This window comes from Microchirus variegatus, assembly GCF_963457635.1.
Source record: "Microchirus variegatus genome assembly, chromosome: 18".
In the NCBI taxonomy this organism is placed as follows: Eukaryota; Metazoa; Chordata; class Actinopteri; order Pleuronectiformes; family Soleidae; genus Microchirus; species Microchirus variegatus.
Window position 1 is genome coordinate 13779272 of NC_139819.1, and position 23229 is coordinate 13802500.

General features: G+C 39.2%; 1 protein-coding gene across 1 annotated transcript; it reads right to left on the reverse strand.

The window, feature by feature from the left end:
• Window positions 1-5837: 5837 nt before the first annotated feature.
• On the reverse strand, window positions 5838-22499 carry rassf2b (Ras association domain family member 2b). Its single transcript, XM_083904975.1, has 11 exons — window positions 22399-22499; window positions 15430-15474; window positions 13791-13864; window positions 12593-12668; window positions 12146-12297; window positions 9688-9797; window positions 8495-8637; window positions 7498-7651; window positions 7270-7391; window positions 6380-6477; window positions 5838-6210 (listed from the first exon to the last, which is right to left on the reverse strand). Exons 3-11 carry the CDS (start codon window positions 13841-13843, stop codon window positions 6141-6143), a joined length of 978 nt encoding a protein of 325 aa, XP_083761101.1. The 5' UTR covers window positions 13844-13864; window positions 15430-15474; window positions 22399-22499; the 3' UTR covers window positions 5838-6140.
• Window positions 22500-23229: the final 730 nt, after the last annotated feature.

Here is a 23229-nt window from a genome sequence, read left to right on the forward strand (position 1 = left end):
GTTCGTTTCTATATGCTGTACGTTTCATAGGAACAGAGTACTTTCCCTGTGGGTTGGTGGACGCTTGCTAAGCTTGTCTGGCAATACCGGAGCTACGACATCCCATAGCGAGACGTCTCACGAAATATTATCAAAGAGAACTTAAGGTTATTAACATAACCCCGGTTCTCTGAGTACTATGAGTGAGATGTCTCACCAGACAACCCTTCTTGCTTGGGCGAATGAGAAGAGTTGCTTATCTTGAATGACGTGGTCCCGTCCGCACACAGTATTTATGGTAGGTGGGACTACCTGTGGCAGACAGACACGTTCACCAGCCAATCAGGATTGGCGTAATGAGATTAATGCTTCTGAGGGCTGCAGCAGGGGCGTGCATCCCATGCATATCTTAGGCGTAATATTGTTGACATTGCACTTATTTTTCTCAGGAAATTTCAGGCTGTTTATAATATGTTTTGTAAAACGATACTTTATTAAATGTAAATCTAATGGAAAAATGTTGTTGTTCATCAGTTATGCTATTGTTTGACTGGTCCTGCCTACTTGAGATCAAATTGTGCTGTATGTGGACCTTAAGCTTAAACTGCTTTACTGCTTTACTCTATATGTGCTAAATCATCACCAGCCACCAAATTTGTATCTGTATTAAGATACAAATTCATTATATTCATATTGTTTATAATACATCAGTGCATTGTTTCTTAATCCTGGTCCTGGTCCTCACTGTCCTGCATGTTTTAGATGTTCCCCTGCTCCAACACACCTGATTCAAATATTGTCAGCACAAGCCTGATAACGACCCCTTTATTATTTGACTCGGGTGTGTTAGAGCATTGTTTTAGCACAATGCAGGACAGTGAGGACCAGGATTGAGAAGTGTGTATGTTTCCTGTTGTTCGGTAACTTGATCTGAAAATATCAGCTGATTTTGAGGAAAAAATTATTTTAGGTAGTTTAATGTATAAAAACGCATAATTTAGGAGATCTCATTTCATCTCGTAGAACGACTTTTGTGAAATGAGTGAAGACTTGTTGAAGTAAAGGTGTTCCATACATGCAATTCAGTCATTACACTTGTTTTTTCCACACCACTCACAGTCACACGGTCACTAACTCCAACACATAAACACACTGATGGGATGTTCTCATTACGGCTTTAGTCCTACTGTGTAGTATATTTACGTCTGTGATAAATTTAGAGCAGTACAGATCACGGCTCCTAATCCAGCTTTAACAAACACACCTTACACAACACTCGCAGCTCAGATTTTCTAATCTCTGATACAAACATTGTATAATATAATTTAAACAGTCTGTTTAAATGATGCTAACCAACTTGTCCACTGAAGGAGAAACACCGTAGATCCTAACTAAAGGGTATTAATAAGTATATATATATATAGTGTCTTTGGCTATAATTTGTCTTTTTATTAAACACATTTTCTTGTTGTTGCTCTTATTTGAATGTACCAATCATCTTTGCATTGTTTACTTTTTAATTTAATTTAATGTTCTGCTTGTTATCTCGGATTGGTTTTATTGCTTGAATTGCTCACAGGGTCAAACACACACACTCTCACACTTAAGTTTATAATAGATTTAATAGATATATAATAGGTTTCGTTTTTAGAGTGGGTTTAGTTATGTTTTTATTGGTTTTAGTTTTTTTGTAATATGTATTTGCCAAAAAAGGGCCATAATAAGTATTGTGTCATACAAACCCAGCAAAAGATGCTATTTTAAAAAGGACACATGAAAAATACAAAAAAACCCCCACAAAAAATAATATTAAATAACCATCATCACATTGTTTGAGTCTCAGGGAGCGAAAAACATGAGGGAAAAAAAAACAAAAACAAAAGAGTGAATATTAAATTTTAGTTTTCGTTATTTTGTTAATTTACGTCAACTATAATAACTTTGGTCTCACACTTACGGTTCATTTAGAGCGATGGTTCCAGAGGAACACTGTCCTGTGTGTTTTAGATCCAACACACCTGCTTCAAATGTCAGCTCGTTATCCCGCTCTGCAGAAGCCTGGTAACGAGCGTTCATTTGAATCAGGTGTGATGGATCTCAAACACAACAGTTTCTCTCAGGATCAGAGCTGGGAGACACTGATTTAGAGCGTCCTGTTTACGATTGATTTCAGATTTTTTTTTACATTAGATAAATAGTTGAAGTAATACTATACTAAGTTAACATACAATATTGCATATTACAAAATCTTTAGATTAAAAATAAATAAATAAATAAAATAAAATGTAACATACAGTATTAGCCTTTTTTTGACACGTGATAAGATGTGTTGGAATTCATTTGTTAGTCACCGGACAGGAGTCACTGTAAATAGTTAATTTCATTTTGTGACAACACAACTTTGATAGATTAAATAGCACTTTGGTAAAACATACAAATGTGTGACAACTTTGGAAAAGTTTTGACGTGTGTTTATTTTGAGTGGCATCTTTCAATGTTACTTTATATTTCCTCTTCACCACAATTCTTAAAAATAAATTGTAATTCTTACCACATTAAGTAATACATTTTCTAAACGACAAAAGTGTGTGATAAACTGAAGCTTACAACTATATAGAAGCCGTTAACTGACTCAAGTATCATTTACATATTAAAAGATGAATAATATTGACCCAATACTGAAAAACAATAGTATTGAAAGAGGCCATTTTGCACCATGACTTCTTTTTACCATTTAACTGAACTGTATTTTTCTGTACTTTTACCCATGTAAACAATCTGAATACCTCAAGACAGTTCCATTGAGCAGCAGCAGCAGCAGCAGGACATCATTTACTGTGCCGTCAACAAACTGCTCAGTCTAATCTGTGTCCTCTAACAAGTTCAGATAGAATTACCCCGGGTCACTTAGTTTGAGAATAATCCAGTTACTGTCATGTAACAGCTCCAGGAGCTCAGAGCCACAGATGAGATGACACAATTTCTTTATGACCGTTTCAGTTTGCAGCTCTGTGATCTGATTACCTGTGTGTTCGGCATTGATTTGTTTCCGAATTCCGAAAATCACCTCAAAGCTAATGATGAGCCTGAATATGATCAGGGAAACAGATACGTTCTTTTAAGTCACTGTTATAGACTTACCCTTTTAATTGATTTTATTGTTTTATTATTTGAATGTGTTATCCTTTTCACACTATCTTTTTTTAAATTTCAAATTTAGTTATTATCTGGGCTGCAAGGAACACATGAAAATGGCATCACAATTAATAAATACACAAATAATCCTGAGAAAAATAACAAATGGTGTTTTAAATCTGCTAATATTAAATAAATAAAGAACACAGGTTAATTCATAAAAAGGTTTGTTAAGTTGAACCATCTCACCTGTTGAGTGTCTGTTTGCAGAGAAAGTGAAGCGGTGCAGCAGGTCAGACGATGCTCTTCCTCTCAGTTTGCAGCTCCGTCTCCTCTGACCGTGTGTAGGAAAGTATGTTTCAGGGCCAGACTGTGATGATCCTGATCCTCCTCCAGACAAGCTCAATCAGGTGGAGTGGATCATTGACTCATACTCACTCATTGGCTGAGTGCACCGTTAAGCTGCTGTACCACTGACATCACACTTAAATACCTGTGTACATGCTGCTAATTTTGTCTGAATTATTCAACCGCTCACTGACAGAATAAACCAGAACATGTAAGTAGGTTTACCGAAGCTTTTACTGTGATTCCGGTTATGTCTCTGTCAGGTCAAGGGTCAGTGGTGAGACAAAATAACACACACACACACACACACACACACATTCTTGTACTTGCTGCATACTGAGGACCAGGTAAAAGTGCTGATAAAGTGAGGACCAGAATTTTCACTTTAAAAATCAACTCCAATAGCTACTTCATGAATGACATCTATAAAGAACTACTGGGTACAGTACCATAAAATGTCTGCAGGTGGAGCCCCAGAGCAAAACTGGAAAACGGGTTTTTGTACCAAATTGAGGACTAATGTTAAAAACAGAGTATAGCATGTTAACAACCTAAGGAAGTGATTTCAATGAAAACAAAGCAAGGGCCGGCCAAAATGTCCTCACTTCGTAAATATGACCTCACTTTGTTGGTTAAAAACCCTCACTTGTCCTCAGAATGCCGCAAGAACGCACACACACACACTGTATATTTACATCTCTTATCAGGATTTCTTTCTTTTTTTTTATTAAATAACAATCATACAAAAACAATTTATTTAAGTAGTGGCATGAGTCCTGAACATTTGAACTTTTCTTCATTATTGTGTAAAAAGACATGATACAAAACAGGCAAGTCTTGAGAGTCACTAAAAATGTAACAGGCACACACTCTTGTTGACACGGTGAGATGTTCACCACTCTAAAAAATACTGAACACACGCAGAGAAAAGCACGCGTACGAAACCCCAGTATGCGTCATCGTTCGTACATTTAACACATTCCTATACAGCATTATGTCATATTTAAAATAATCCGTACACTTCACAGTCTGAGGGATTTCACTTGATGTGCTTTTTGTGTCATTCTTTGTTGGTTATAAAAAAATAATATTGCTGTCGGTTAAAAATGTTCATCATCATTCATCATCAACTTTTTTTTCCACTGTGGTAAAAGTTTGTCGTCCTGTTTGTCTATGAGCAGCATTATTTCAGAGGTAACGTGACTGTGGTGGTGATCTAAGGTTTGTACCTCAGATGTTATGGTTCTTGTTGTTTTTTTCCCTAACAATTAAAACAAGTTTCTCTGATTTTTCAGCTTCTTAAATGTGAATATTTTCTGGTTTCTTTGCTCCATTTGACAAAGAAATCATTCAAACTGAATCATCATTCCCAGGTTTGAGAAAAACTTTCAACATTTTCTGACATTTTACGCACAAAACGAGTCGGCGGGTTAACCGATTATGAAAATAATCATTAGTTGCAGCCCTAGTAGTAAATATAAAACTATACCTCTAAAGGTAACAAATCAAAAACTTTACATCTGTGCTTGTTTAATCCAAACAAAACTTTTCAGGTTTTATGTCCAACACACAGCCTGTAAAAACCCTTCTAAAACAACAACTTGTCATATTTGTGCTTTGGTTTTTATGCAGATGTTAGCGTCAGAGTTGCTGTGACTGTGGACGTTTTTACCTAATCCTTTATTTCAAATCTGAACGTTAAGGGAGCTGCATTTTTGTCTTGTGTTAAAACTGCTAAAAAGGGTGATCCCAGAGTGATTTATGCATTGTTACGTACGTCATGGTGACATCATACGCGCTGTACAAACATGAGAACTGTATCAATCTTCTCAATAGTACGCAAGAATATTAATAAATACCGACTATTCCCTTACCTACAATAACAAAAGCATCTTCATCATTCATATTTGCAGAATGATAGCTACGGCGACAACATAAACACAACGTTTTCAGCTGCAGTAAAAACAAAGAGGGTTGATTATAATCCTTTTGACAACAACGTGCTATGTTGCAAATCAGCCTATCAGGGGAAAGAAGAGTCGAACAATAAAACAGGTGTTGATTTTTCCAGCGAACCTGCCTACTGCAGCTTTAACACACACACACACAAGCATCATAAAAGCACCCAGTGCAATAACGCTGTTTGGAGGCTATGACCCTTTTACTTGTGGTTCCCGTACATTTCACAACACCCTAAACTGTGCGATGTAAAAAATACCCTCATATTATTATTTTCTACACGACACTAACTTCAAAATGTTTTGTGCTTTACAGAACCTTTAAAAACAGGCACTTCGCTAAGACCACAGACCAATGATGTTTGTGCTTTGAACTCATTTTTGGGTCTGGACTTTAGCCTGAAGACGGCCTTACAACACTGGGTGCTCTTGGTCTGAACGGAGAAACAAACAAGGCTGTGCAGGTCTCTGTGACTCTCAAGACTATTGTAAAGATGGTCACGCGTAAACATGCACACAAGACGGCATGTTAGACTTCTGTGTGTAATCTGATTGAGCGAACGACTCCATGCAGAGGCAGGGATTAACTCAGGCGAGCAGGGTTATCACTGACAGACGTACGCTGGGGTTGTCGTCTGCTGATTTGCCGTCACAGCCAGGTGGAGGAGATTTAACTCTGGGAATGTTTTTTGACAGTTCTATGTGCTGGAGAGAGTTGGATCACATGCACGTCGCCCCCTCTGGAACACAATGGAGCTGCTTCTCAATTACACAACGCAGGAAATTATACCTGCAAGTACAAGGAGACATGTAGAGAAGGACAATGCTCAGTGATTATAACTTCTATACTATGACAGTTTTAAAAGAAACTGTCTTTCATTTGTCACCAGCTGTTTGACATGTGGACAGTTTCAAACAGAATAAAGACACAGGATCATGAAGTAAGGAAGGATATTTACCTTCTCATGAGTTTCTGCACCTCTCTGTCCTCTTCTTCTTTCAGCTTGGTGATAAAACTCTGCAGGACAGGCATCTCAAACTTTATATACTGTGCCACCTGGTGGAGAAAAAGTGTCATGAAAATAAAACAGGGGTGGACACTGTTGGTGTCCTTTGTGCACATTCATATCCAGGAATCAAGTCTTTTGACACTTTTCCACGACATGGTCCCAGCATGACTCGACTCAGCACGGCACGGTTATTTAGCTTTTCCATTAGCTATAGTACCCGTTACCTGGTAATTTTTTAGTACCTGCTCTGGCAAGGTTACAAGTGAGCTGAGCCGATACTACGTGTGACGTCATCAGACTGCTGGCCACTGATTGGTCAAAGTGCCGTCACAGGAAGAGACACGAGCAAACGCGTCTGACACAAGAATCAAACGATGATGTACAGTACTGTAGATCAGTTAAAAAGACTTACAAATCCTGAAAAGTGCGTTAATGTCAAGTGACAAGTCTTAAATCTCAATATTTATTTGGTGTATTTAGCGACACCACTGCTGAAAGCCGGCGATCGAGCCGCATCATAAACCCTGCTGCTGTATTTCGGTTCGGTGACTGTCTCAGATGGAGTCATACAGGAAGTACTGAACAAATCTTTTTAAATTAACTGATTCTAATGATTCAATACATTGAAAACAACAGCTTTACAAGTCACTAGTTTGCGTGTGTCGCAGCAGTTTCATGCAGCCGTGCAGTGATGACTCCGCCCACGTTGAGGAGGTACTATATTGTAATGGAATACCAACCAAACTGTGTAGAGTCGAGGCGAGGTGGGACCATGCAGTGGAAAAGAGACATTCGTATCTCTGAGTGGAATCAGTTTTACAGTCAATGTGGGGACTTACATCATATGTGACTTCTTCACCCAGATCCGCTTCCATGAGGAAAACTTTGCAGACCTGCTCACATGGACCCTGCATTATTCTCAGCACAAGAGGATAGTCACTGCGCTTCAGTTTTACACGCTCTGAAATGTAAATACAGCAGAAAAAAAAGGGACACATACATACACATTAAATATCGTTCCACGGTGACAGTAAGGAAAAGCAATAAACAGCGTAACCCATTCTCACCTCCACTCGTGTGGACGAGGTAGAGCGCAAAATCATCCGGGCTGTTTTCAATTTTAAATTTGTTGAGGAGAACTCGCAGCACTTGCGGTGTTCTCATGCAGCTGTTGATCCGAACATTCGTCACCGAGCCAAAAGCGGGAGTAAATACCGCTGTCTGAGGGAAACAGACATTTAAACATCGTGAATATATTTAAAGCTTGTAAATGAGTTGGAAAATTGTAAAATGTATAAAGGAATATATAATAATGAATGACAATTAAATATAACACAGCTTTAGTATTGTGCAAAATGTGTTTAACACGCATGCACATGGGTGAAATGGGGGAAAGGCTGCACACTTGGTCTGGTTAATGGTCTCAAGTCATAGGTTCGCAAACTGTAGAATGTGTTCCACCAGTGGTACGTGAGCCTCCTCTGGTGGTACTTGGAGGAAAATCAGTGATACTTTTCCATCCTAATCCAAGTTATATATACAGTATATGTGAGGAAGAGCAGGACGATGAGAGATGAGATCTTATTGTGAATAAATCTGCCTCCTGTGAAAAGTCTGTATCTGACTTTGCTCGACCTATTTACACCACTGTATTTTAACACTGGTGATAATGGTGATACTTCCAAAGCTCAGTCTTTTCCCAGTTTGAGATCCACTGGTCTAAATCGCTAGTTTCAGGTCTTCATTAATAGAACATGATGTCAATTTTGTAAACCATGACATTAAAGCATGGCACATATGACTAGACACAAGTGGTATTCTGGTCTGTGAACATCCATGTTTTCAAAAATCTGACCTTGGTGGTCAATCTGGAGTTGTACGTCCATTTTTATATACATGCTATGGATCAAACCTTCTATACAAACATACATGTACAATGTATTACATTTTAATATCGTGTTAATAAATATTATTATGACGATTCACATCAAAACTGCTGCCAAAATATGCTAAATATGCTAAATAAACTGAAGTGATTATACAGACTGATTCTACTGGCAGCACCTTGTGGTTGTAGAAGTGTCCGTTGATGGAGAAGCGATGGCGTCTTATTTTCCTCTGGTCGCTCGGTGACCGTCGCTGTCCACGTCTTAAAACTCCGGCATCGCTCTTTGTCCGTAAGAGCTGAGCGGAGGTCTCACTGTCCTCTGTCCAATCAACAACCATTACCTTAGATTACTTTGTCATTAAAATGAACAGAAATACAATAATGGTAAGCTCCAATCTTTAAGAAAGGTCTTAGACTGACATGGTGGAAACTACAACTCTGAAAGTTTGAAAATCTGAGAGCTAATATCATATGCACATATGTAAGTGGATTTTAGATCATCCCTGTCATGCATGAGTTTATCCAAATTAAAGGAACTATGCAGTAAACTCCTGATTAAACTAATTCAATATTGTAATATTCAATATTGACTGGAGGATGATGCTGTTCACTGAATCCTTATTACAGCCACAGCATGTTGCCATATTTACATTGAACTATCAGAAGGGCTGGGTGATGTGGCTTATGAAGTTAAAAAAAAAAAAATTGTATTTTTGCTGTTTATTATTTATGTTAAACATTAAAAATACAGTTTTTATTGTTAGTTTTCAAAACCTGGTGTATGTCTTTGACTTTTCAATTAATGAAGGATATTGAAGTTGCTGTGTTTTCTTACATAACTATACAGGTATGTTGATTCCATGAATGTAGTATATATATATTATATATACATATATACATATATATAAATATATATACACATACATACATACAAATATATGTATATATGTATGTACTTTACAGTACTGATATTGAGGCATTAGTGTTAAATATTATGACAAGATATTAAATATATGTATACATAATATATATATACATACATACATATACATATATATATATATATAAACATATATACACACACACACACACACATATATATACGTATATATACACACATAAATATACATATACATATATACACACACACATATATATATATATATATATCGTTTTAATATGTCATAATATTTAAGACTAATGCCTCAATATCAGTATTGTAATGGGTTTCAAAACCAGGAAAAGCCATTTGAGATGCCATATCAATATGATGATATCAACATCTATGTAATGATATCTTCTCTTATATCATAATATGAATATAATATCAATACAGCACTCAGGCCTGACTGTCACTAAGGACACTTACCCTCCTCGGTCTCTTGTTCCATCACACCGTTGTCCTCTGGTTGGCTGTCAGGTGGCGTCACCTCCACTATGGGTGGACTCTGTTGTTGATCATCTGTGCTGTTGGGGGAACTTTAAAAAAAAAAAAAAGGAAACGAGACAGAGAGTAAGAGACACACACACACCACCAAAGAAGAACAAGAAGCTGCCAAAATTGTACACACGCAATGGAAAATATCATATGGAAAATACAATGACGGTGGCTGTATATGGAGCAAACAGCAACCAGGGCAGCTTTTGTTCAGAATAGTGAAGTAAGTCATGTAAAAAAAAACAAACAAGTGATGTCACTGAACAAAATCAATACGGTGAATCTCATTTCCACTATTTTGTATACACACCTCAGACAGTGAGTACATCACTGTCTGGTTAACTGCCGACTCCTGTTCCTCCTTCTTTATGTACTCTGTAAACTACCGTTCAAAAGTTTGTGGTCACTTCGACATGTCCTTATTTTTTGAAGGTATATCTTTTTGGAATATGTACATAGGTGTATAGAGGCCCATTTCCAGTGTTCTAATGGTACATTGTGTTTGCTAATCGCATTAGAAGGCTGTTAGCACAGCTGAAAACAGTTTTGCTGGTTCTTTGACAAAAGCAAAGTTTGAACGGCAAAATTATTATTTTGAATAAAAATCATTATTTCTAATCTTGTCAATGTCTTGACTATATTTTCTATTCATTTTGCAACTCTTTTGCTGAATAAAAGTGTGACTTTTAATGGAAAACACACAAAAATCGTATAGGTGACCCCAAACTTTTGACTGGTAGTGTATGTGAAAATATAAAATCTCCTTCACATATGTGGTGATTTAGTAACTCCAAAGTTAACGTCACTTCTCCTCAGTTGAAAGGTGCCTGAGAGGGTGAAATGTGGCAGGATGATGTCGTTAGTGCTGTGATTTCCACCGTCGTATTATTTGTGTTTACTGGACTGCTAAATGACAGACATTATGCAACAAACTTATGAGAGGTTGCATAAAATGTTCCTGTCATTTTGTCTACTTCCTGTAAACAGTTTTAGCACAAAGGTAAAATTACACGCAGGCCTGTTATCCTGGGAACGAGAACAGCTTCATTTGATGAACGGAATTAAGCAGCTTACGATGGAGCTTCAGGTCTGATGACACAGGCTGTACTGTGTAGATGTGGCTTTTGTTTAGTTTATGGATCTCTGCAAAACTGTGTTCATTAAAGCTGAGGTAATATAATATCATTTTAACATAATGTAAATCAAGTGATTTTACAAGCCTGTGGGGGCAGTGCTATGATCTGGGGTTGCTGCAGTTGGTCAGGTCTAGGTTCAGCAACATCATGTGCCCAAAGAATGAGGTCAGCTGACTACCTGAATATACTGAATGACCAGATTATTCCATCAATGGATTATTTCTTCCCTGATGGCACGGACATATTCCAAGACGACAATGCCAGGATTCATTGGGCTCAATTTGTCAAAGAGTGGTTCAGGGAGAATGAGACATCATTTTCACACATGGATTGGCACCACAGAGTCCAGACCTTAACCCCATTGAGAATCTTTTGGATGTGCTAGAGAAGGCTTTGCGCAGTGTCCGACTCTCCCATCTTAAATACAAGATCTTAGTAAAAAATGAATGCAACAATGGACCAAAATAAATCTTGTGACATTGCAGAATCTTATCGAAACAATGCCACACTGAATGAGTGCCGTAATCAAAGCTAAAGGCTATTAGAGTGTGTGACCTTTTTTTTTTTTTTAGGTGCCGACTTTTTTTTTGGCCAGGCAGTTTATATACGGTTTTCCCTGCGCCCAACTGCAGAGGTCATTTAGTCTCTTCTGTCGTGAAATTAACATGATATCTTGCCTCATCATGTCGCAGTAGATGTCGATATTTATCATTATGTTGTAGTCATTAGTCATATTGGCGGATCTTGGTCTTGTTTGCTGATATCCGATAATACATTTTGAAGCCAATATCTGCCGACACTGATATCGTGCATTCTGAATTCTTACATATAGACCAGTTGCATGATTAAATGCTCGTTATACGACCTCAAGCACAAGATGACTCATCAAAAATCTCAAAGTTGTTTTGAGGGCATTGCAGGCTTTAAAATTCAATAGTCATTTTGGTAAAACTATCTCTTTTGGTATCATTAGGTTGTACGTGGACGTGTAGGTGACATGAATAGGTGATGAACACACTAAAATGCATGATGCATTGATGTCATGTGGACTTTAAAGGATTTAACCTTTTGCAGGATTGGTTGCATAACAACAATGAATGCCAAAAAACATCAAGAAGCAGCCATTCAAGAAACAAATAATGTCTCATCAGAGAAACGTGGGCGTGGCCTAATCTATATCTGCCCTCATTGACCTACAGTGTCTCACCATTTCCGGGCAGTGAGGTGTAACTGGATCTGTCTGGATCTCTTACCCTTGACTGTCCAGATTACAACCCGAGTGCCACGATGTGGAGGAGGGGGGCGGTCGGATACGCTCGTGGTCATCCTGCATCTGAAGCCTGATTGGTCGGCGAAGGCCCCAGAAGATGTTCAGCAAGCCTTCGACAATCAGCTCCTCCTCTTCCTGTCAGGGGAGAGGAGAAGAGCTGTGATCGATGTGTGCACATGACAACAGAGGACATTGCATTGACTTAAAAAGAATTACTGCTAACCTTAAACCTGACCCTGACCTCAGCCTAACTTTAATACATGTCTTCACCTTAAAATGTAGTCATTTACGTTATGGGGCCTTGATTTTTGTCCCCATAAGGAAGGCAAATCCCTATAATGTGACTGTGTAAACAGATGTAGGTCCACACAACATAAGGAATACCAGGTGTACACACACATTCACACACACAATTTAAATGTCTCCTCACCTCTCTGTGTCTGAGTTGTAGATTTTGTCCTTCATAGTAGAGGTTGTATGTCTTGAGGTGGGAGAGGACTGTTGACCTAGAGACAAAGATGCTGAGTCACTGAAGAGAAAATGCACTTTTAAAAGGCTGAAGTCTGTATTGTGATGTGAGGTGTAAAGGTGTAATTTCATGAAATCCAGGCAGTGATTCAAGTTAAATGTCAGAACAGCATGAAAATCAACTTATAAAGACTTTATTTAAATAAAAGTTGTTCCTGCTCTTGATTACTATGATTGTATTTAAATTGTATCTTTAATTGCAAGACAGGGTGGTGATACATGTATGTGACCCATACCAAACTAATACAGTGAAGGGGTGACAATATACTGGGGGTGGGTAACATCTAAGGGTGGGAACAAGAGTAGGAACAATAAACATACATGACTGCAGGATGAAGAAATAAGGTGACTGTGTGAGTGAGTGGTCTCATCTATATGGAATAATAATAAATACTCATACTCCAGAACGTATGATTATATTATGTGCTCTTGCTGAGAGACTTCTGATTTCTAATTACTTTGGTCAAAATGAATGACCAGGAGGTGTGACTCCATGTCGTCTGTATATGTTATTATTTACGAGGGTATTTTTTCTTTGGTATTTTAAGTAATTTTGCAATTTGTCTTCAATCTTCAAGATATAATCTGCGTTGAGAGGCTCCATCCTAGTAACTTTTTTCATTTCATCTCAATGTCCGCTACAGTACACTTGAGTAGAACGACAAGGCAAAGAAAGATACTATGAACCCTAAACTCTGCAGTGTAAATAAATGAAATCGAACATAAAATAAGTCCCTCCTTGACATGAGCTCATGTGTTTCACATGTGTGTACAGGCGAGTTCCTGAGAAACAGGATGACAAATGCAGAGTCAGTAGTTTCTACAGCGAGGAGTCTCAACCAAAACAATAACAAACAACCTAGTTAAAGTTGATGAAGTTGGGATGAGTGTGGATTATGAGGAGAGCTACCAGAAACAGCAAAGCTGAGCAAATTAAAGCTTTACCTTCAATAGAAATATATAATTTAAAGTCTGGTGGATATGTTGTGTCCTAATGTATACACACCACTCAATAACATTATACAACATCAATCTAACTGTTTTTTGAGATAATTTCATGCAGAAAAAGTGACATAATATATCTTTAATTTGATCCTTACTTGCTGATGAACTTGTTCTCTCCAATCTGAACCCCGTTGTGGATATCATCCATTTTCAGTCAGCATGAGAGGAACTGAGAGACAAAGAAGCAACACAGGGAGTTAATGATTCTCATGCGTCTGATTCAGTCTCATGACTTCTCATGACCAGCGGTGAGCACAGACACAACCAGGGCCGCATGGAGACGAGGAAAGTGACTGCAGGAAGAGGAGGAGGAGGAGGAGGAGAAAGAGATAAAGCTCCACACAACAGATCATATCTATTTTCCGGGGAACTATTTCCTTCAGCAATAAAAGCTGATATACTGTATCTCTACATCTTTACACGGTTACAACCATTTGTGATCTCCTTTTGCCTCCAATACATTTGATTTACCAAGTCTTTTAGGCATTAACACTCTCAAAACAGACAGACATGCACACATTTTTGTACACAACCCCTTAAATATTTATATATCTATATATCTATATAGATATATATAGATATATAGATAAATGCTTACCTTAACCTAACCTAAACCTAATTCTAACCCTAAAACCCTCAATCTTTATATTGAAAAATATCAGGATCAGCCAAGTGCCCTCACGCACACACGTGTTTGGCAGAGAGGTAAGGGTGATTGTGGGTCAATGGCAGAGTTCCATTTAAAACAGCTGTGTGTGTGTGTGTACTTGTATTTATATCTTTGTGAGGACAACATTTTGTCCGGGCCCCACAGATTTAAAGGGCTTAAGACCTGGTTTTAGGTTAGAGTAAGGGTTAAGTACTTAGTTGTGATGGTTAATGTTAGGGTAAGGGGTTATGGGATGCATTATGTTTATGATGTGTCCTCATTAAGATATAAAAACAACTATTTGTGTGTGTGTGTGAGTGTGTGTATGTGGGTGGGAGGCAGAACATAAGCCCATTGAAGGAGATGAACAGGTGCAGGACACATTGCCCACATGCTGCACTAAATTATTTCAGCTTCTTAAACACCATACATGCACCTGTCATATTTGTATCAAGGCTAACATACAGTCTGGACATTATATCACAACTCAGCCAAACAGGTACAGAAGGTCTAAGAATATTACAACATGAATCAGGATATTTGACTCCTCTCTGCTTTACTGAACTCTCTATCTGTCTTTGGACCATGTTTTAATACAGGCATTACATTCTGTATGTCCATGTGGAAAATTATGCTGGTCAGTTAATACAATACTTAAATAAAGATAAATATCATTATATAATAATAGCAAATCAACAGATTGGTGAATGATTTTCTACAGACAGAGGATGTATCCTATTGATTTCCGATAATCTCCTGAGTCTTTGGCTAGTACCACCATTTTGTGTATTCTGCTAAACATCTCGACACATTTTGGGATGAATTTTAACATCCTGGATTAAATGAACTTTATGATATGTATATAAATATGTGTTGATTCTTTTCTTTTTATTCCTGTATCGTATCAAGCAAGTAGTAGACTTTTGGTTCATGTACATGCAGTATAATCATCACAGCTCCAATGGGTTTCTACTAATTGTCTTTATATTGCATGGAAATAAATAGTTACGGAGAAAAATAAGCAAAATACAAACATTGATAAGAAATATTAGGCATCATTAAGAGCTATGTAACTGTGATCTTACCGTGGTGAGAACTGTGTGATTTTGTTGGTCAGCAGAAAGAGGGAACTGGAGATGAGAAAGTGAAGAGAAAGAGAATGAAAGATTAAGACAGGTAGACTGTATAAATCCTCTTGTATTAGCAGTTCTTGTCACACGGGTGTCGATTTCAAACAGCCTCTGACAGACAATTTCTTGTGAGGATGATGGCGAACACACAAGGAAGAGAGGGGGTGTTTAAAGGAAGTGCTCCCTTTCCGTTTAATCACTTCCTCCTTTACTCAGTCTGTCACACAGGAAACTGCTACAAGCCCTTGCACAGCCCAAAACTTCCTCAATTCAAGCATCTCAAGATGAGTAATCGTGCACAACTGAAGCTTTAAACATACATGAGCGTGTGTATAAGATCTGATAACAAAGTCAGCACTTGGTATTTGCATCTAGATGTGTTTAAAACGAAAAAGACATAACACCTATAAGTTTGTTAAAATCCACAGATGAGGAGTGTATGATGAGGTTCCTTCTTATTAGTTTACATGCTGTTTCTGCTGACTTTTGAATTTATTCTGCTGCTGCCACTGTGAGTAACATCATTAATAAAGATTAGCGAGGATGTTTAATGTCGTTTTCACACCCAATAGTCCATTAGACTCCGTACGATTTGAATAGTGCATTCCCCTCCTTGCCTGAGCCAGCGCTGCATCAAAAAATGAGAAGACAAACAATGAACAAGAAAAAATTTGCCCATCTATTGGTTAATGCATGACAACTTCCATTTCCTCCACATAAGAGCAAAACATAAAGCTGCATCGAATCCTATCGCTTTATGCTGCAACAGTGGGCTCAGTCATTTCTCCAGGATAACGTTCAACACACATATATCTTGGTTGTGTTTACCCACAATGCCCTGCGTTGTAGTCCTGTAGTTTCCTTTATTTGGTTCGCGTGAAGCCTAGAGACCTACGTTTTTAGGCAGACCAGAGATCGCTTCTTTGGTGCGCATCAGAGTTCGGTTGCGCATTCACACCTCTCCAAATGAACCACACTTTGCAAGCAAACGAACTCGAGTTTGATTAAGAAGATCTGGCGTGAATTCACCCTCAGAAGCACCCAGGCCAGGTAACACTTTATCCACACTGCTTCACAGAGTTTTTTTCCATTACTAAGTTCCATCTTGATCCAAAGAACAGATTTGATTCTTAATGCTCATAAGTGGTTTTTAAACTGCAGTGTGACCTCTATACTTCTGTTTTAACTGTTTTGGATTTGACCAATTTCCCCTCCTGTCCACCTTCAACAGTTTGCTGTTGCTGTCACTGTGTCTTCTGATTGGTTTATACCTTTTTTAAAAATGAAAGCAATTGGTGAAACTAAACCTAAAATTGTACATTCAAACAATCAATCTAATATGTCCTAGGTCCAACATTATTTTGCTCATCGAGATGTAAATATCAGGGAACAAAATGTAAAATATTCAGCACTTATATCATCTTAAACCCATATGCATTAAGTGTACTACAAATGCATTGGATTGGACTTGCTGTTCCAAAGAATAAAATGCACAGTATGCATTTTTTGCCTCTGGGGGCCCTCTCAATAAAAACAATAACAGAGGACCTCGTTTGATCGCGTCATGGAGCAGCTTAGAAACATGGGAATTGTTGTCTGGGGAGAGCTTCTGTGGCAGAAAACAGCAATGATTCTACTAAAATGCAAAGCATTACAAAAGACAACGCACTAACTAGTACAACCGAATCTTTCCTTCCTCACACTGATGTGTCTTACGGAGTCTGTCCCAGACATTATAGCTGTCATCTTACGACAGACACAAAGGTAACCAGAAGTCACACGGCTGATTGTGTATGTGTAATTCACAGGAGAGTTGAGTGTGTGCGTGCTGTATATGTTGCTGTGGTCACACTACTACATTAGTCTTGATGTTTTTAAATATGTTAATGCAGAAATCCTACATCTTTAAGGGGACTGTAAGCAGCCAAACTCCATTATCACACTTGCATGATAAAACATGGCGCTGAATGCTGATAAATAACCTGAGGCTGTCAATCTCTGAAACAAATGTGCTCAGTTATTGTGTGCAAATTAAATATTAAACACTAATCAGCCCAGCCCCTGCCAAGCTCTATCAATATTTAAGCGACTATTTTGATCCTGTAAAGAGCGCAAAAGCCACCACTGACCTACACAATGGAAATCATTAGTCTTTAATAGTTCGGTCATGGTCAAGGGCAGCCGTGCCTGCAGACTCATTAACAGATGATGCCAGTGGTGTGAGACAGACATGTCGTCGCCTCTGGCCCGTCCGCCTACTTTCCTGATGTTACCTCTGGCTCTATAAAGCAAAAATCACTGACTCCATTTGCATGGAAATCAATACAAAAACAATCGACCTTATTCTGATTAAGAACTAATCTGATGGAGCATTAGTACTCCATTACAATATGATGTGTACTTAATATTCTGACGTAAGGATGAAAGGTTAAAAAGACATCGAATGCTTACATGGGTTTTTTTTTTAATTAGCATAAGACAACTACCGATTTATCCTCCACATGAGGGTCACTGGTGCCAATCCCAGCTGACATAGGATTATGTCACACATAGGTGTATAGGGCGAAAGCAGGGTACACTCTGGATAGATCGCCAGTCCAGGAAACCATATAATGACCAACAACCATTCACTCTCACATCTACGGCCAATTTAGAGCACATGTCAAACTCAAGGCCTGGGGGCCAGATGTGGCCGGCCACGTCATTTTATGTGGCCCGCGAGTGATTCATTGGTCTTACAAATCTGTGTTAAAATAGGTCTATGCTGCTTTAAGGCGTGCGTTGACCATAAACTACATTTCCCACAATGCATGCCAATTGTGTTACCCGCAAAGTGACGGCATCCCGCCGTCCCACTAGATCGCAGTGTATCATTGTATATGCATCATGCGGCGAGTGAAATTGAATAAGTAATAAATACAGAAAGTTATTTAGCAATATGTTACGGAGTAGTAAACTTTATTTTAGATATAAATTCTGTCTGACAGTTACATCTGGCCCTTTGAGGGTAACCATTATGCTGACACCCCTGCTTTAGAGTGTCCAATTTACTTAATCCCTAAATCTGCATGTTTTTGGACTGTGGGAGGAAACCGGAGAACCTGGAGAAAACCCCGCACACACAGGGAAAACATGCAAACTCCCTGCAGAGGCCTAAATTAATTATAGTCCTGACCTATACACATCATATTCACACTCAACCATCATACAGACTGAAGAACACATGAAAATGATAATTATGTAAAAAATATGTATATATATATATATATATATATATATATAAATTATTATTCTTATTCAGAGTGGGACCCTATTCGGGTTGAGGAAATTGCAAACGGCTCCACACTGGCTTAATATCTTAATACTGCTGTCCATGTAAAAATACTAATGTTGTAATAAATAATCTGCATGACATGAAGTGTTTATTGCTGGTGAAAAATGTTAATGATTTCCTTCAGATCATGACCTCAGAGTTTTTACAGGCCACAAGCTACAGCTCAGTGATATACGAGTGCAGTATTGATGTTGTGATACGACACTGGCTTGTGTTTATTGTAATGCTTTGGAAAAAATGCCTCGTCTTTCCCTGAATGTTAAGGATACAGTATGGCTGAATATAATATACAAAATCAAAATGATATATTCAATACCTTTATCCAAGTACATGAATGTGTTTAAGAAAGAGAACAACATATGATTAAAGCAGAAAGCATCCTACAAAAAAAATCCTCTTTCCTCTTTCCTGTAAAGTACAGAATAAATATCTATGTGAAGCCTGAGAAACTGTATTAATTACCTCGACATCAGATCAAAACTGCCCAGAAAACTAAATAGATCTTGTCTGGTACAACAAAAAATACACTATTTCCAATCGCTGTGGAACATTTTCTGTTTGACACTTGGGCTCCAGAAAGCTTTCACTGGTATTTGTGTGTTGAAGCCAGCAGCAGCTTATAAATGCATCCAGATGAATCTACAAATTATGCAGTGCTGCTTCACATCACTGAGCTCTTCTCCATCTTAATAGTCCAAATGTAGAGCTCATTGACTCCTAGAATCCCCAGGTGCCTCATCAGCCAATCCTCAGTCTCCATCTTTGAGTCATTCCTTCATCTAGTGTTTCATAAAAAACAGTAACAGGGTTTAATAGTGCTGCTCCTTTTCTTCTGATAAGGAAATTCTTTCCTCTCTGCCGTCAGACTGCGATTCCCATTCAGCCTTCTTCTCTGTCTCCTTCATAGTCCCTTGTGTAACCATCCACCATGCGATTAAAACTCATGACCACAACTTCCTGACTTCTCCCCCCCCCACTCCTTCTCCTTCACTGAGACACTTGGGCTCTTGTTTTCCTCTCTCTCTGCCTCTGAACCTCCTCTGTCAACATCCATGGCCAAAAATGGATGATGAATGGCTCCTCTCTGGCTCCTCCTGTCCACATTACCACTCTTCTGCCTCACTATTGTCACTGTTGTTATAGCAACATCAAAAACATCTGAGCTCCAGCAACTATCCTGCAACGTGGAGCCAAAAATAGTGTGTGAATTTGTCTCTCCTGCTCCTTGTTATTCGTACAGGGTAACTTTTCAAATTATGCCACCAGCCTCGAGTCTCTACCTCACATCCCTCTTTCGCTTTCTCTCCACCATTTCTGTCCCCTTCCTCTCCTCTGTCCCCCATTTCTGCTTTCACCCCAACAGGTCGAGGCAGATGGCCACACTGTCAGAGATTTTTTCCGGTTAAAGGGCAGTTTTTTTCTCTCCATGACACCTAAGCCTCAGAAGTGGTATTTATTTAAGTATTTTGAGTTAAGACTAAAATCTGCAGACTCACGTGTTCTAGACAATCTAGAAGTCAAACTCAAGGGCCGGGGGCCAGATGTGGCCCGCCACGTCATTTTATGTGGCCCGCGAGTGATTGATTGGTCTTAAAAATCTGTGTTAAAATAGGTCTATGCCGCTTTAAAGCGGAACTAGACCGGAAGTTCCTATTATCGCTGTTTTTTTTGGTGTGTATCTGCGTCATTACCTTGTTTATGAAGCCTGACGGTTCGAAACAAACAGTTCAGCCATTGCTGAGAACGTTGTGTTTTATTGTAATCTCGGGGCTCAACGAGATCACTGAAAATCCCGTAAACGTTACGTAAGACAGCGGTTCTCCTGAACAACCGATCGTCCTGCTCCGGGCGGTAGTCCGGGCACATCCGGTTACGTACATTGAACCGCAGAAGAAGAATAACGTCCGTTGTGGAGGTGTTTCATGAGCGACAGTGTCTTCTGACTCTGGGTCTGACTCCGGTTTTAAGTCATAAAGGGACTGCGGCGGGGAGTCGTGACGAAGCTATTTTTAAACACTGTTAAAACAATGTTTTGATAATGAGTAGCAATGCATCCACCGCTCCAGAGAGGGAGCTGCGCTTCTGAGAGCTGACGTGATAGATTACGTCACTTCCAGATACCTGGCCAATCACAACACAGGTGGGAAGGCTCTACGCTGGCTGGCCAATCACAACACACTCTGTCTTCTCGGGCGAGATTTATGGCTAAAAATAGCACGACTGACAAGCGCTTCGAAAAGGACAGATTTCAATCGGCTCGTTTACATCAACTAGGAGGATTTTGACCATAAAAACAACTTAATATATGTAAGTAGACCTCCATAACTCACATATATGTGCAACAGGACCACTCTATGTGACCTTTAAGGCGTGCGTTGACCATAAACTACATTTCCCACAATGCATGGCAATTGCGTTAGCCGCAAGGTGACGGCATCCTGCCACTAGATCGCAGTGCATCATTGTATATGCATCATGCGACGAGTGAAATTGAACAAGTTATTTAGCAATATGTTACTGAGTAGTTACCTTTATTTTACATTATATTTAATTACATTTAGTTACATTTATTCTGTATGACAGTTACATGTGGCCCTTTGAGGGTAACTATTATGCTGATTTGGCCCTCAGTGAAAATTAGTTTGACACCCCTGTCCTAGACCATTTGTGATATCGAGAAAATTCAAAAACTATGGACTATTGGACTGGTGGTCTGTCCAGGGTGTGACCCCGTCGTTTGCCCTATATCAACTGTGATTGGCGCATCAGCCCCCGCAACCCTCATGTGGAGGATAAAGCAGTAGAAGATGGATGGATGGATACTGGAAAGCTTTGCACCCATATACTTGTCATTACGGTAGCCCTTTAGCCCCATTAGGACTTCCACAGAAAGACCGTCCAATCACAGACAAGATTCACCAGCGTGTCACACGTTTGTGATGTCAATTTCTTAGTACTGTTATTCCTAAACATTCAATAACTGCCAGATATTGAAAGTTATCTTAAAAAAAAGGGACAATAAGGGGCTCTCATTGAACATGTTTTGACAATTGTACAGCTATAAAAATCAAAATAAATCCAGACGGCATGATTATCATGATGGTCATAAGAGGGTGATTACCCAAATATCTTTTGAACTTGATTTTTGTAAAAAGTTATATAGCCCTGGGGCCTCCTGGGCCCTTTTGCCTCGGGGCCCCAAATCCCGTTGAAACGCCCCTGTCTGCTCCCCTTGTCTGCCCATGCAGCCTTGTGTGCTGCTGTTAGGAATCTTAACTATCTACAGACTGTTATATAACCCGTTTTACTAAAACACAGCAAAGCACTCACACGGATACAGAGCCGATGTAATATTATGGGGTATCTTTCTTTTTATCTCTCCCGTTTTTTTAAGGCTGGACCACATACACGCACCAATTCGTGAGAGGAGCATCCGCATATTATGAGTGACATGTGGGACATGTAGATAGCGAATAGATACGCGAGTTCGTGTTGTATGTCGTCAAAAACAGTTAGATTGTATTTCCAGTCACGACATCCAACGACACCCAGTTCACATCAACCGATACACATCGTCATGTTCAGCCTACTTAGCTACACCGACGCTTCTGTCGGATTCCTGGCGACTTTTGCAGCTCCTCTCTCGGATCAGCAGACCGTGGGAAGCAGGTTCTGCGGTTCTCCTCTCACGACTCTGCCTCGGTCCCGGTAAATTGTCCGCTAAACTTCAGTGTTTCGTTAACCCGCTCGTTCACTCACACACACACACACAGCCGTTGGAAACAATCACTTTAAAGGCGCGTGCACACCGCCGCCGCGGACTGCTGCGAGGAGCCGTGCGCGTGCGACAGAGCTCCATCTGTTGTAGACGGGCACGCGCGTGAGCTCGCGGCGACACAGCAGCGTCGGGGGGGCGGGGGGAGGAGGGGAGAGCCTGGCCGCGAGCCAATCAGAGAGCGAATCTGACGCCCCCTTTGTTCACGCTGAATGAAAACATGAAAACAAAAGGGTCGGGGTGAGAAATCACGCAGGCACACCAGTGACCAGTGACCAGTGAGGAAACGTAAAGAAGCGCAAAAGTGAACAAAACGCCACGTGTCGATCTCAGTCGACCCTCTTTTACAACTTATTATACATATTTATTATCGTTTTCGTCCTCATTCAGAGAACATTTAAATGGAACAAAAGTTGCTACTAATTATATTCCATATTTTGCAGTCTGAGTTCTAATGAAAAGGCGAGAAAATAATATATAGTCAACTACAGACGTTCAACAACGAAGAGGTCTGCGAGGAGTTCTACATACACTCACACATATACTATACATATATATACACACATATATAAATATATATAAACATACATATATATGTATATACATATATATGTATATATATACATATATATACATACATACATAT

Coding starts and splice junctions, on each gene's coding strand:
- rassf2b (XM_083904975.1), bottom strand. CDS start 13,843: ATGGATGATATCCACAACGGGGTTCAGATTGGAGAGAACAAGTTCATC. Junction 9,798..12,145: donor TGTAATCTGGACAGTCAAGG/GTAAGAGATCCA, acceptor TTTTTTTTAAAG/TTCCCCCAACAGCACAGATG. Junction 7,392..7,497: donor CCTCGTCCACACGAGTGGAG/GTGAGAATGGGT, acceptor TTTACATTTCAG/AGCGTGTAAAACTGAAGCGC.